General features: G+C 37.9%; 1 protein-coding gene across 1 annotated transcript in view; it reads right to left on the bottom strand.

Annotated features, from left to right (window-relative positions):
• Positions 1-6084: 6084 nt before the first annotated feature.
• Positions 6085-13825, bottom strand: part of BCAT1 (branched chain amino acid transaminase 1) — a 56401-nt gene continuing 48660 nt past the window's right edge. The window contains exons 9-11 of the mRNA XM_056482635.1: positions 13230-13370; positions 12016-12090; positions 6085-8071 (exon numbers count right to left, since the gene is read on the bottom strand). Of these exons, the coding sequence (XP_056338610.1) occupies positions 8030-8071; positions 12016-12090; positions 13230-13370 (258 nt within the window). The 3' untranslated portion in view covers positions 6085-8029. The remainder of the gene's footprint in view (positions 8072-12015; positions 12091-13229; positions 13371-13825) is intronic.

Consider the following 13825-nt stretch of genomic DNA (forward strand, 5'->3'; position numbering starts at 1 on the left):
TTTGTCAAATCAATTTTACAAGAGTTTGTATCATGGATCAAAGTCCTCAGAACTGGTACGCTTCAGCCTCAACAACACAGTGCTGGTAACGATACTGCAAGTGCTTTATAGGACAGAGCTATTGCCAGCCACTGAGATGTTTCAAATGGGAGGAAAACCAAAGTGTTTTAAAATTTTGCTAAAAGGCACAGGTCAGTCTCTGAAGCCCACTCATCACGTTGCAGGATCATTCCCCAACTTCCTACTACTTGGGATTGAGTTTTGAAAGCTGGAGGTCAAGCTAGAGTTACAGTTAAGAAAGGTTCCCTTAGCATGAAAGGGGGAAAAGCCAAGACACAGGAAAAAAGACACAGGACACATTAGGTTCATTCTCTTAGCAGTAATTAATAACTCTTAGTACTTACCTATCTACAGCTTTTTTAAAGTGTCCTGTATCCATGCCAGCTATCTCTGAAGTCACTGAGGACCAAACCATGTGGAAAATGTACCCTGATATTTACTTTATCACAGCATGGATCAGTACTACCTAGCCACCAGACATAGCAAATGTCAAGATTTTAATGACACTCACTTTCAGTACTTTCCATCTTCAAAAGGCTTCCCACTAGTTGACATACTGCAGAGTAATGACTGTTCAAAAATGCCCTGTGAAGTATGTGCTCCAAGTATAAAGCTGTTTTTTGGCATTCTCTCCCTTGACTTCATTACTCCCAAACCCTCAGAATGGGAGCTGTATTCAATCACTGCTATGCAGTCCTGGCATATTATAAACTGTTTCATGACTACATCGTTAGCAGGTAGGTACTTTTGCTGCTTGATTTGTCCAAAATTTTACTTTAAGTGAGATAACTGGCTCAGCCTCCTGGCTTGGCAGTGTAGGTGCATGTCTGCCACTTGAAGTTTGCTTTGGTGGTCTTACACGCCACACTTCATTCAGGAGATTGTTTTTTTTTTTTCTTTTAATCCAGCCTTCAAGAATTTATTTCATTTTTTATTTTATTGGAGAGAGAAACATTGCATAATTACAGATTTGATAAGGAAAACTGCAAATAGTATAGACTGTTTCTACTGCCAGCAAAATACAGTTCTTACAGGATTTATAGAAAATATTAATATAGTGCTTCTTTCATGCCAGATGGTCGGTATGTAACAATGCCATTAGAAGCACTTAACTGTGCTTCTACAAAACCTTTAGAGAAGAATGAGGTAGAGTTTACTTTAGTTTATCCAGTACTTTTTCACACATCTGTCCTTTACTGCTTTTATATGCTTCAGATTCTTGTAAAATATCCAGTTAATTTTCAACATTTGAAAAAACAGAGACCCTGCAGAGGTGTTTACTTCTCCCTCTGAGTTGCTAATTTCCCACCATTTATTTGCTGCAATTTCAGTAACTACTACTGCACCTTTCTAAATGCCTCAAAGATCAAGCAGACTGGGACTTATGGCTTTCCAACAGAAATTGTTTGTAAATAGCTTAAGACAAAACTCTTACTTGTCTCCATTATGGCAAAGAACCTTTTACATTTTGTCACTCAGAAGCCAAGGTTGAGTCCAAGCCATCTCCCCAGGAGACAAAGGGAATAGATCCATTCTTTGTGAACATCCTTATGTGACTATGCAATAGTGTTAATGATGTGTTTGTCTCATACTTGCAGTTCTAGTCAACCATTGAGCTTAATGCAAATTATGGGTAGAGAATACATCACTGACCTGTTAGATGGTATGGAGCACTACCTGTTTGACCAAATATTCCACCGGTTTGCAACACATAAAAGTATGCTGCAGTTTCAGTTAAGATACAGGGGCCCAGATTGTAGTAGTAACAGATGTAGGTATTTAAGCAACTAAGAGCATTCTTAAATATCAGCATCAGTCTCTGATCCTGCTGGTGTACCTGGATAGCCACTCCGTTGCACTGAACAAGAATGGTAATGATGTGCTTCTGACCTCCTGCCCTCACTGACCTGAAAGGTATTTTCACTCTTGCTCCTACTAGCATGCCTATTCTGGACACAGCAGACTTTTCACTTACTGCTCTGGCATTTGCTGCCAGCATTAAGCACTTAGTTTTAATACAAGTAGGGTGCAGTTATTTCACCTGAAGTGATCACAATTCTAGTGGTGACCAAATCATAGTGAACAGGGGATTTGGCATACAGGAAGAAGGTGATTACATAAAGAATGTTTGCTTTCTTCCTATAAGCTACTGCAATATGATAGTGTAATAGTTCAGCAACACTGTATCAGAATTCAAAAATGAAAAACAATTTAAAAAAAAAAACAACTCAGAAACTTCCCCAACTCTTGCTTAGAAAAACAAGCAATAAGCGTATTTTATCAACTATTCGCTGCATACCTCTTTGGTAAAAACCAAAAATGGTAAGTGTTGGAAAACCATTTGGAACACTAGTCAAATAGTTCCACAAAGTTTTATTCCCTGTTTCTATCTTAACCTTAACGAGCAGGTATTTTAAAGGCTTTAAAATTTTAAATCAAGGTCTTAAATCTTCCTTAAGATCTTCCCATGAACATGAAACTTAAGAGATTTTTTTTTTAAAAAGCACAGCACGAAAACGGAGGATTGTGGTAAAAATCAGACACAATGAATTAAGTTTTGAGATAAACAGAGAGTATAAATTCATGTTCAGAAAGAACCATGCTGTTACTACTGGTGAATATAATTACCATTATGTTTTTAGTATATTTGGGTGTGGTTAACATTGATAGGTGTGACTAATGAGACTTCTGTTTATCTGAGCTACTAATTCTAAAACTCAATTCCAAATCTATTGACTAATCTTATTTCAAATCTATTTACTGTTGTAATTTGATATTGCTCCTCCTCTGCCAAGTCCTAATGTCCTGACTGTTCTAGCTCAAGTAATGGCTGAGTTAGTTTTGATTATGGAGCTGGGGATATATTGGTCAAGTGTACTATAGATGGCACTCTGAGAAAATATCCTGGAATTTCTAGTAATAAGAATCATGCTAAAAGCAAGGCATGGACAGGAGGACTGCTACAACAGTATTTTTCACCAATGCAATGCCAGTATTCTCTTTTGCTTTTATGGCAAAAATATAAATAACTTATTAAGAAGTTTTTGAGCTTAAATTATTTAGGACCTATGAATTATTTTTCCAAATCTTGCGGATAGAGACAAAATACCGTAAAATACAGGTCTTTCAAACTTCCAATTTGGTAAGCATTGTAGTTCAGCAAATTTTTGGTCAAGTTCAGTGCTACATGACCAAGTGCACCTTTAAGATAGTCCCATGCTAATGACTTTACATTGAGAGGTGTCATGATTCCTTCAAGCACCACTTTTTTAACAGCATAGCCCAGTTTGACGTGAATTTCCCTTGTCAAGATCATACTGTATGCTAATTTTTATATTCTGAACTACACTTGTTACACATTTTTGGGTTCATGCAGCAAACCTTGAATGCATTTCTCATTTAAATAACATTTTTCTCTGCATAACCAAGTTCGTCTACTCTAATGTAATCCTTGAAATACTGGACTTAGCATGGAATATTTCTTGCTGCTTAAAAAGCATTTTCTGGAAAGCTTACTTTGATCTGTAATGAAATAAGTTTTTAAGCAAAAGTTTGGATTAGAGTTAAAAGTGGCATAAGTGGTAGTACTACTACTATTCACTTAGAAAGAGTTTAGGTCACTTGTCCCACAAAGTCAGTGGTAGTCTACTCAGGGATTACATGTTCTGGTGGTAAAGTGCAATTTTGATCTCTCAACACCTGGAATATGAAAAAACAACCTTTTTTTTTTTTTTTCATTGTCACTACTGCTAAAAGCAAGAAGAATACAAATTTGTTTAAATAGTCGCTTTTAGATATGAGACAGGAATAGAAGAATGGGGGGAAAGGGGTGCAAGTCTGTGAAAGGGAGAGAAAGACAGCAAGGAACAGGGCAACAAATATCTCAGGGCATGCTCAGCCATCATTTACAGCTGCCACCTTTCAGGATATCAGCCTGCCATTAGAACATTAAAATTTACCCTCAGTAGGGTGGATCCCATGCAGAAAAAGGCAACGTACCATAGTCTGTCAGGCTGTGCCACCAACTTTGTATATCTCTGTATTCTATTCCATAGCAAGCACAGTGAACAGACAATTCAAACTCAGAAATCTGCCAGGATTATGCAGATTGTTTTGGAGAGGCCATTGAATTCAAGAGGGTTCCTCCTCTAATTAAGCAGCTCTAAGATCAGTCCCAGCTGTGTTTCTGTCTACCTCTTGGAAGACAGACATTTCAAGTAACTTGCACTCTAAATTACTGTCAAGTATCACATTTTTCCAAATTACCATTCTTCATACTTGAGGATAAATAATAAAAATAAATACTCAGGAAAGGATCTATGGTATCTATCATAGTTTGAATTAGGCAAAACCCAACAGTAGGTTATGTACAAAGAGAAGGAGTGGCTGATAACTGCTTTTAGGCTTGAGGTTGTTGAACAGATGTAAACAATGGCTGGGCAGAGAGATCTCACTACCTTGCTTTTGTCTTATCAGTCTTCCCTTCTAAACCCCATATCTGCTTTGCACTGCTACGGACTGAACAGATTATCTACTCTAGGAACATTTATTAGCATCCTCACCTGCATCTGTCCATGTCAATTCTCAGTGAATTTGCCCTCACTGCAGTTAGCAATCTGGTTAAACAATGCCAGTTGCTGAAGCCATAATTCTTGGCACCAGAACAGCTTGTATGAAATCCCAGTTTCATGAAAATTCTGTTATTTGAAGGACTTTTTTCCTAGTCATGAAACATGCTAATCAAACTGAAAATTAAGGATGTGCTCAATACTGAAAATAATAATCAAAAGAATGGAGAAGAAAAAACATACAAAAACTAGACTTCATTATTGTAATTTTAAAGTAACAGTGTTTGTAAAACATAAGCATGAGAAAGGCTGAATCTCATTTGATCAAGCCAATTAAAAATTAAATAACTGCAGCCAATTATGCAAATATCACACAACAATATTAATTTGTTGATAATTTTTGAACAGTTTCAGATTTTCCTAATGTCAGACTATCTCATGTCTTAAATAGTCAATTACCAGAAACATAACTAAGTGATGAAGAATGGATAATTGCCTAGTCATCATGTATCATACTCTTTCTATGTAAATCTGTTGCAATTAAACAAATAGGGCACATGGAGAAAAGACGTGCAGATGTTCTTTTCCAATCTGTTACTAGCTCAGGGAATACCACAGTTCTCTCCTAAATTTTACAAGTGAAAACAAGGAGGATGCAATATCAAATACTGATTGTTATTTATATGTTATTTCTTTCCTTTGGCTAATGAGATAAAATGCACCGCCAGAATTCAGACTAGAACAGTATGCAACATCAGAATAATTTACTGTACTATACTGATTTGTCAGCTCTCTTATTTAGGTTTCAAAGTTTAAAATCTAAAACCTATTCCCCTGGATTCCACTTGGAAACAAGCACAGCTTTGAGTTGACATAGACAGAGTAAGGCAATTAATCAAGATGTTAAAGACAACTGTTATCATACACACACTCCACATCTTCATTCTTCCCTGCAAGAAAAGACCATTCATTTCTGTGGGTCATTCCACTATTAATTCTCCTCTTTTGGAAGTTTCCATCAGCAGAAAAAAAGAGAGGTAGTCTCTCTGGTCAATGCAGGAAACCATGCAAAACAAAACAAATGAAACCTGTTTTCTTCATGTTAAATGACTTGCAATCAATTTAAGAAAAGTTTTACACAACATTCAGGTTTTCATTTCAGTAAAATAATTATTCTAACTGGTCCTTATTCATTTTGCTTAGTGAACAGGTTGCTGCTCGTATACTGAGGCCTTCATGGGGATTTTTGATATATGGTATCATATATCAATTCTATCAGAGCTGAGATGTTAAGGTATTGCACAACCACTTTGCCATGCATCTGAAGTTAGGTATTTTCACTTTTCCATTTGGTGTTAAACCAAAGACGAACTTAAGGGAAAGATTCGACAGTTCAGTACCAGTAAGCCACAAATGGTTGCTCATTACGTAATCTTTAGAGAGCTCCACGCCACACTCTAGTTAAAGGCACTCTTTAATTTTTCATACTGGTCTCGTTGGATAAAACTCTCTACCCCATATTGCATCTTGACATATTCCCCATGTCAATTTTTCCAGCCATCTAATTAAATGAAAGACTACTAGCAGCTTATAACACATAGTAAGATACTGAACAAAGACCAACACGTGATACAGATTCAAATCGTCACAACACTATGACTACTGTAAGTTGTGCTTGCAGTTGCAGACTAAAGAAAAAATTATCCATCAATTTTTAACAATAGTTATATTGTCAGAGAGAACCTTCAACTGTTCTTCATTAAAAAATCAGACTGGGCTGCAGTCAAACATAGAAAAAATCATGATCTGAGGGAGCAGAAGAAAGTGATGGCTAAGGAGGAGTCTTCAAAATGTGACCAAAAATGAACAGAAATCCATAAGGCTGCTCATTAACAGCTGCATAAGGCATGGATGGTCCATTAGAAATTATATTTTGTCTTTTAACAAGTGTCAGTAACAAGTTAACAAGTGTCAGTAACTACAAAGGACTTAATAAGCATGGGAGCGATAAAACTTAAGAGTGTTAAATGCTTCCCTTAATACTGGGGCATCTCTACTGCAAACTAGAACAAGAAATATTTCACTTTTACTTCTTACAGAACTCTAATAATTAAAGTGTTAATAAAGTTCCACCAGTTTTAATCTGAAGTAGCACTTTGGAACATTGGTTATGGTTATCCTTTTTGGCAAGAGGTATCTTAAAGCTGTTCAACAAAGCTGAGTGCAGAAGGAGAAAGCTAGTAAGTATTACAGAATGATCATTAGTGAACATTCATTTGCAGAAGTTACTTCCCTAACTATGGGCTACATGCTCTGTGTTGCCTCCAAAGCATCAAGACTGTATATGAGAAAAAATAGCATTGTATGAATTATCTGCTTAACCAGAATGAAATCAGGATTTGAATGAAATCTCTTTCCTCCTAGACATTTTCTGTTGACAACACTGCTTGTTCTTTAACAGGAAGGCCCTTCTATAGTACACTGTCAATGGAGGCTGGATAGAGTATGTGAAAGGGATAAGAAAAACATTTTTCTGACCTAAAATATGTGAGAGGATGATGAAAAAAATTCCTCAGCCCAAAGGTTTGGTTGCTGTGAAGAATGGTTCAATTTTCACAGCCAAAGTCGTCTAATATCATTTTCTAGACACTCACCTGGAATGCAACATTGTGTCTGCAGAACCCAGCTCTACTAGGCTAAAGGGGAATTTTTATCTCAGCAGGGCCTGACACAGCCTTTAAATCACGTCTAGAAGGATGTATTCAACTATTAGAGAGGTACGCACTGCCCAAGCAGCCACACAAAATCCTCATGGAGGGAAGGGCAATAGGCTGACAGGGACCATCTTGCAGGCTAGACTGACTCAGAGAATTTTGGGCTAAAGGCCAGAGTTATTGGACAGAGTATGAGGGCATCTACCAGGCTACGCAAACTCAGGAATCTCCCATACAAGCAGAGCATGAAAGGATGGAGTGTATGGCTAAACCTATTTGTTTCCCAAGCACAGAGCAAAAGGCAGAATAATGTCAACAGAACCCTGCGGGCAGCTAACAGGCAACATCCTCATGTGACACATGTTCTGCTGATGGTGGCAGCAAACAAACCAAACTGAAGAGCAGTTGAAGAGCATTTTACAAGTTTTCAGACTGTATATAAGGAGGCACTAAGAAATACATTAGGGAAGTTCTATTGCTAACATTTAGCACCTCTACCAAGAAAACAGGTTTCTACCAACAGGATTACAGTAGAAATCAAAATGACTGCATTCACATTTGCTGGATTGTGGAAACAATCATCCTGGGGAGCAAATGGATACTGGGACTATGCTACGCACTGGCAGCTACAGAAGTTGTCATTATTCAGATGTCAGGTCTGTCTGGAGGGTCTGAACTCTGCCACCTTCATGACACCAGCACTGCCCAATCGCTGTCTTCTCTTCCATACTGAAACAAAGCAAAAAAATGAAGTTTAAAAATAAAAGAAGAATCAGTGTACATTTTATGATAACTTCTTAGGTCTATCCTCAGAAATGTTCATATCCACTGCTCTGATTGTAGTTTACATTATTTCTTATGCCTTTACTTGTCTTTGATTTGGGCACAGACTAAAGATAGCTTGCTTTATCCATATTACAACAGCTGGTTTAGGAAAGGGCAATGCTGATACTCATTAGAGATGACACAGAACAGTTCTGCTTCACTTCCATCAGTTTAATGCAGTTACTCCCTGAGGCCTCCTCACTAATTCACTCGTAAGTATGCCTCTGCTCACGCTCCAATAAATAAACGTATTTCATTTTATTTCTTTTTATTGTCAAGGTGGCTTTTTATTACAACATTCTGATTGAATGTGAAGTAAAACCATCACAAATACCACAGAGTACAATTAGGGAGAATTGTAAAACAAAATAAAACAAGTTGTCTTTCCATACATGAACGAATGGGATCACCAAGCAGAAATGAAGACAACCTATGGCATGCAGCCATATCTCCTTCCAGGGGAGGATACAGCTCCAAGGCAGCACTTTTGACTGCTAGACTGGTTCCACGTTCTAATGCTTTGCCACCAGACCTGTAAACAATGCTCCAGAGAGACTCCAAAACATACACAGGGCTCAAGTAGGCAAATAATTCAGAGGTGGAGAGACAGCAGCAGATGGAGGTGGGAGTCCTCTCCCTTATAGTGTTATATTCAGGGAACTTTCAAACAAAAAATGAAGACTGATTTTAGAGGCTTTATGTAGGCTTAAAAACCACCTAATTTCTTCCAAGTGGAAAAAAAAGGACGTTTCTACAATACAGGTTCTGCATCAGCAGGGAAAGAGGTAACAGGTCACTAAAGCAAAGACAACATCTCCAAATCAGGATAAGCCAGAAGAAACACACTTCTAGATCCACAAAGAAATGGTATTTAGTGGGTTTGTCTTTTACTCTTTACTCCAGCGGCAAAGCCTCTGACCGACCTTCACAACTATCACATCTACTTTTTCATTATTAATTCTGCTGCTCCTGTTCTGCAGTTACAAGAACAGGAAGTTGTTGCAAGAACCAGTCTGAGCTGCCATTTGACTAGTTTGCGCCTGCTCCCAGAATTGAAAGGGGAATAAAAACACAATACCACAATGAATTATTCCTTTCCGCAAAAAAAAAAAGCAGATTTAGCTTCCATTTTTAATTCATTTAAGGGCTTTGTAATCTCAGGCTAGTCAATCTGATCTGTATTCCACTGTCCACCACCTCCAGGTCATTCTTCTTAAAAATTTACACATACACAATCCTTTCCTGGTTGCTCTCCACTGTCCAGTGAAAGAAAGGGTGTTTGATTAAATGTCTCTTCTCTGCTGTCTTGCCTGAAGTGTTTAAATGTATTTAATAACATGTAGCATAAGCAATATATCTTATTTTTTATCCATCACTTCCAGGTTGCAGCCTAATCTATGTCTCAAAGGGCATAGCAAAAGCTTGTTTATTCTCTAAGTACGGATGCAAACCCACAAAACATGAGTGGTATTTTAGTGAGTATATTCCCAAAGAAAAGAACCTCATCCCTAAATCTTCTAACTCAAGCAGCTATGGAAGAGAGTACTAATTCATTCATAAGCACACCACTAATTTATATGATGTATGTCCTTTAATTTGCAGTCTTTATCAGCCTTTAGTAATCATGATATCTACTCAGTGACAGGAAGGGAAATGTGTATTGCAGTGCCACCACTGTCTTATCTCAACTGGCATGAGAAATTGAATCAGTTCTGCCTGTGAGTTTTAATTTGTCACTCCACCTCTGGTTCCACTGAACAGCTATTCATATCCGAAGACTGAACACAGCAGACTTGCAAAAGAACAACAGGCAGCATGAAAACAGACTTGGAAACAAAATAATGAAGAGAATATGAAAATAATAAAGAAGCATGTACTGTACACAAGGGAACTGGTATAATGACCATAAAGATGGAGCCTGCACCTTGTGGTCATAGGTTCACATACAGGACATGGTGATGCTGAGAATTTTTACTTTTTTACGAATTCCCAAAGTTCAACATGGATACACTGCCCAAGTTCAGACAACAGAACACCATAGAGACCAAAGCTATGTTTGACTGCTATTTCTATTGCTTTTTACTCTTCAAAACTGGAAGATCCTTTGGAAGTACAGCCTCAGATTATCTAAATGATGTGACAATAATCCAGTGATAATGCAAAGAGATCTGTTACTTTTTTCTCCTGGTAGAGAATATAGAAGATCTTGGTCAAAGATTCTCCTCTTACACTTTAAGATTATTATATACTCCATTTTTTGTGTTGCAGCATTATTTTCTGTGTGACATCATGGGGTCCTTCTGGATATGAGTCCATCTCTCCACAGACAGAAAGGTGCAGAAACACAGCCAGCAAGTCACTGATGGACTCTTAATGGGCAAGCAACCACCAATCTCTTTAAAATTATGCTTTCAATAATTATGTGCTCTAACTCTCCTGATTTTTTTCAAGAAGGAAGAGAACCCAGAATTAAGAATATACATAATAGTCCAGCATTTTCCGGGAGTAATAAATTTACTCCTGGCATGTAACTAATGAACACAGACTACCTACACAGCTGAAAGGTAAAAAGGTCCACATCAACAGGCAAGTAAAATGATAAGGTCCAAGAAAGACCATGCTGAGTAACAATCCACACTTTTTTCGCCTCCTCCTGAGCCTTGGTTGGTGGTGGAAAACCAGGATGATAAGGCAAGAGGCAATGGGCAGGAACCGATGTCCAGGAAGCTCCACCTAAACATGAGGAAGAACTTCTTTATTGTGAAGTGACCGAGCACTGGAACAGATTTTCTAGAGAAGGTGTGGAATCTTCCCTCACTGGAGATATTCCAAAACTCTGGACACAATCCTGTGCCATTATGCTCTGGGATGACCCTGCTGGAGTTAGGACCAGATGACCACTACTGGGCCTTCCAGCCTGACCCATACTGACATTCTGTGATGAGGGAGGGCATGGAAGGATGCCCCAGGGAAAAGGCTGGATACATCTGTCTTATGCTGCTCACTATCTCAAGGAAGAAAGACAGAGATCACAGGATTGCTGGCACGAACACAAAAATTCTAGTGGCAAATCTAAGAACACTTTGAGCCAAAAATATAGAACAGAAACCATCAGACTCAATTTGAAGAAATCCTGGCGATACTGCCAAGCAACTGCTATCAGATCTTAAATAAAGGGGCTTTGTAACTTGCCAAGACTTTCTTCTATCCCCAAATCCCCCACACCATAAACTACACTAAATAAGGAAAAAAACCCAGGCAACTTAAATAAAAAGGGCCATCACCTCCTGCTCATTGACTTTACCTGCAACAGTATTAGTTCCTATGCCCAGACATGGAGATAAAGCACAGATTCCAAACAGACTTTTATATTTAGCAAATAATAGAGGAGGGAACTGTTTTAAGAATGAGAAGTGACCATGTGATTGGAAAGATAACGAGATACAGAAATGGTAATCAGCAGGCTGTGCCCAGTGAGTGTTTAATTGCCTCACTCATCTCCTTATTGATTAACCTATAGTCATTTGTGATTGTGGTTAAGATGTTTCATAATCCTGTCTCTTTCCCTTAAAAAGCAACCTCTAACAACAGTATTAGATTTCACTGATAACAGTAATATCTTGCAACTCTAACCCAGCTTCCAAGGTGAGTAGAGAAAATTATACTTCAAACCTTTTATACTTTCTGAAGGAAAGAAAATTGACGTATAATAATCACACTAGACAAAAGGGTCTATATTATGATATAATATCATCTAGAGCATCACTACCAAAAAACATTATTTTCCACTCCTTTAAAATATTCACCTTTTATTATTTTATCTGGTTACAGAAGAGGAAATACCTTACCTGGATATCACTTAGCTTATTCAGGAAACGGGTTGTTAACTCAGGCCCATTCTCCATAGTTGGAATGTGCAAGTGCTGGCATAGAATAAAGGAGAGCGAGAAGGGGAGAGAGAAAGAGAATAACATGTAATAATAGCTTGACATATATATGAATACCTTATCATTGCCAAAAATTTTAGTAAGTATTTACCATACTGGCTGGCCCTCCTTGCAAGTAGGAAAGGCCGCTTAGTTTGGGGGTTTCTGGTTGGTTGGTTTTTTTAAACTGGAGGGCATTTCTAAGCCACTGAAGAGTTAAACTGTTACACTGTTATTCAATAAAGGCTAATCTAAGCCTTCCAAGAGATTCGCCCAAAATGAAGGGAATATTGTGCATGCAAGAGTAGTAACATTATATACAGTATTTCATTTCAAAGTATATTCTGTAGAAATATAACACTTATATTTACAATACTTATCACTCAGCACCTCAGTGTCTCGTATTATCTAAGCATTAGGTAATGTCAATACATTTATTCTATTTTATTCATTCTGGAAGTATCACCTAGCAGACATTTATTGTACTTACCATGTTTAGTGGACACACCACAACCCTTTAAGCAGCTTCACTACCCCTAGTCCTCGGAACCAACTTTGTGCTGACTAAATAGCATAAAGTCAGCTTAACAGTCTGAATGCCTGGGGAATTCCACCTGTGCAGGAGAAATCTCCCATATGGTGAATAATAGGTGAAAGCAGCTGTGCACGGTCTTGAAAGAGCTCTCCCATCAGAGATGGAAGATCTCTGCAATAAGGGGTGAAGAAGAGAGGAACTTGAGAAGGAAGGACGGCAGTAGCTCAGAAATTTGGTTCCCTGTGAAAGTCTTTTCTCTCCTCACCCTTCCCAGGTACCTTAGCAAAAAATACCAAATAAAAGAATGCGGGAGAATGTTTTTTTCTACAATTGCAACAGGCTGGGAACTATTTTATTCTTTCACTTACCCAGAACTTGAGATTTTATATTTTCAGCTATTAGGAAAATCCCAAGAAGACAAGAGGGAAAGTTCCCTTCTGAGAACCAGTAATTCACTTGAGAAACAACATACTGACACTGTTCATCTTACCAGGCAGTGCACCTTTTCTATCTCACTTGGTTTTGGCTCCAGTTGCAATTAACTGTGATAAAATTCAGAAGAAAGAAGGAAAGGGGGAAAAAAAGATAGACATTTCCTTACCTTGCCCTTATATAAAATTTTAGAGATGGGACACACAACGCAAGCTGTTCCAGCACCAAACATCTCCTTTACTCTGTTCTCTTCCAAGGCAGCTGTCAGGTCACTCATGGTGATGTATCGCTCAGACACTTTGAATTCTCCCTGCACAAGAAGAAGCAACTATAAAAACTATAAATAGTTTTAAAACATTAGTATTTTTTTTTCTGCACTGAAACATTTTCAATAGAACTTTTAGCCTAGTGACAATAAGCCAAGTTTTGACACTGATCTTTGATAATTGTTTCAAACATCCCAGAATCACACAAGGTAGATTTTCATCAAAAGAATGCCCTGCAAAGATGCCAGTGTTTTGCCCCATACAATACTGATGATTAAGTGGCACTTCCCTCTGTTTTGGTGCAGAATATCAATATTACATTAGGGAATAACAAAGAAGAATTGTTATGGAACACTGGATCTCTCTACTCATGGTATCTAGCTTGTTAGGGGTTGTCAAAAAATTACTCAATTGTGTCAAGACAGCCTTTGCATCCCACTCTCAATTCCTAAGCAAGCTACATTCTGTTGATTAATTTCACCTGCTAGGCCAATTTATG

The sequence above is a fragment of the Oenanthe melanoleuca genome, chromosome 1A (genome assembly GCF_029582105.1).
Source record: "Oenanthe melanoleuca isolate GR-GAL-2019-014 chromosome 1A, OMel1.0, whole genome shotgun sequence".
NCBI lineage: Eukaryota > Metazoa > Chordata > Aves > Passeriformes > Muscicapidae > Oenanthe > Oenanthe melanoleuca.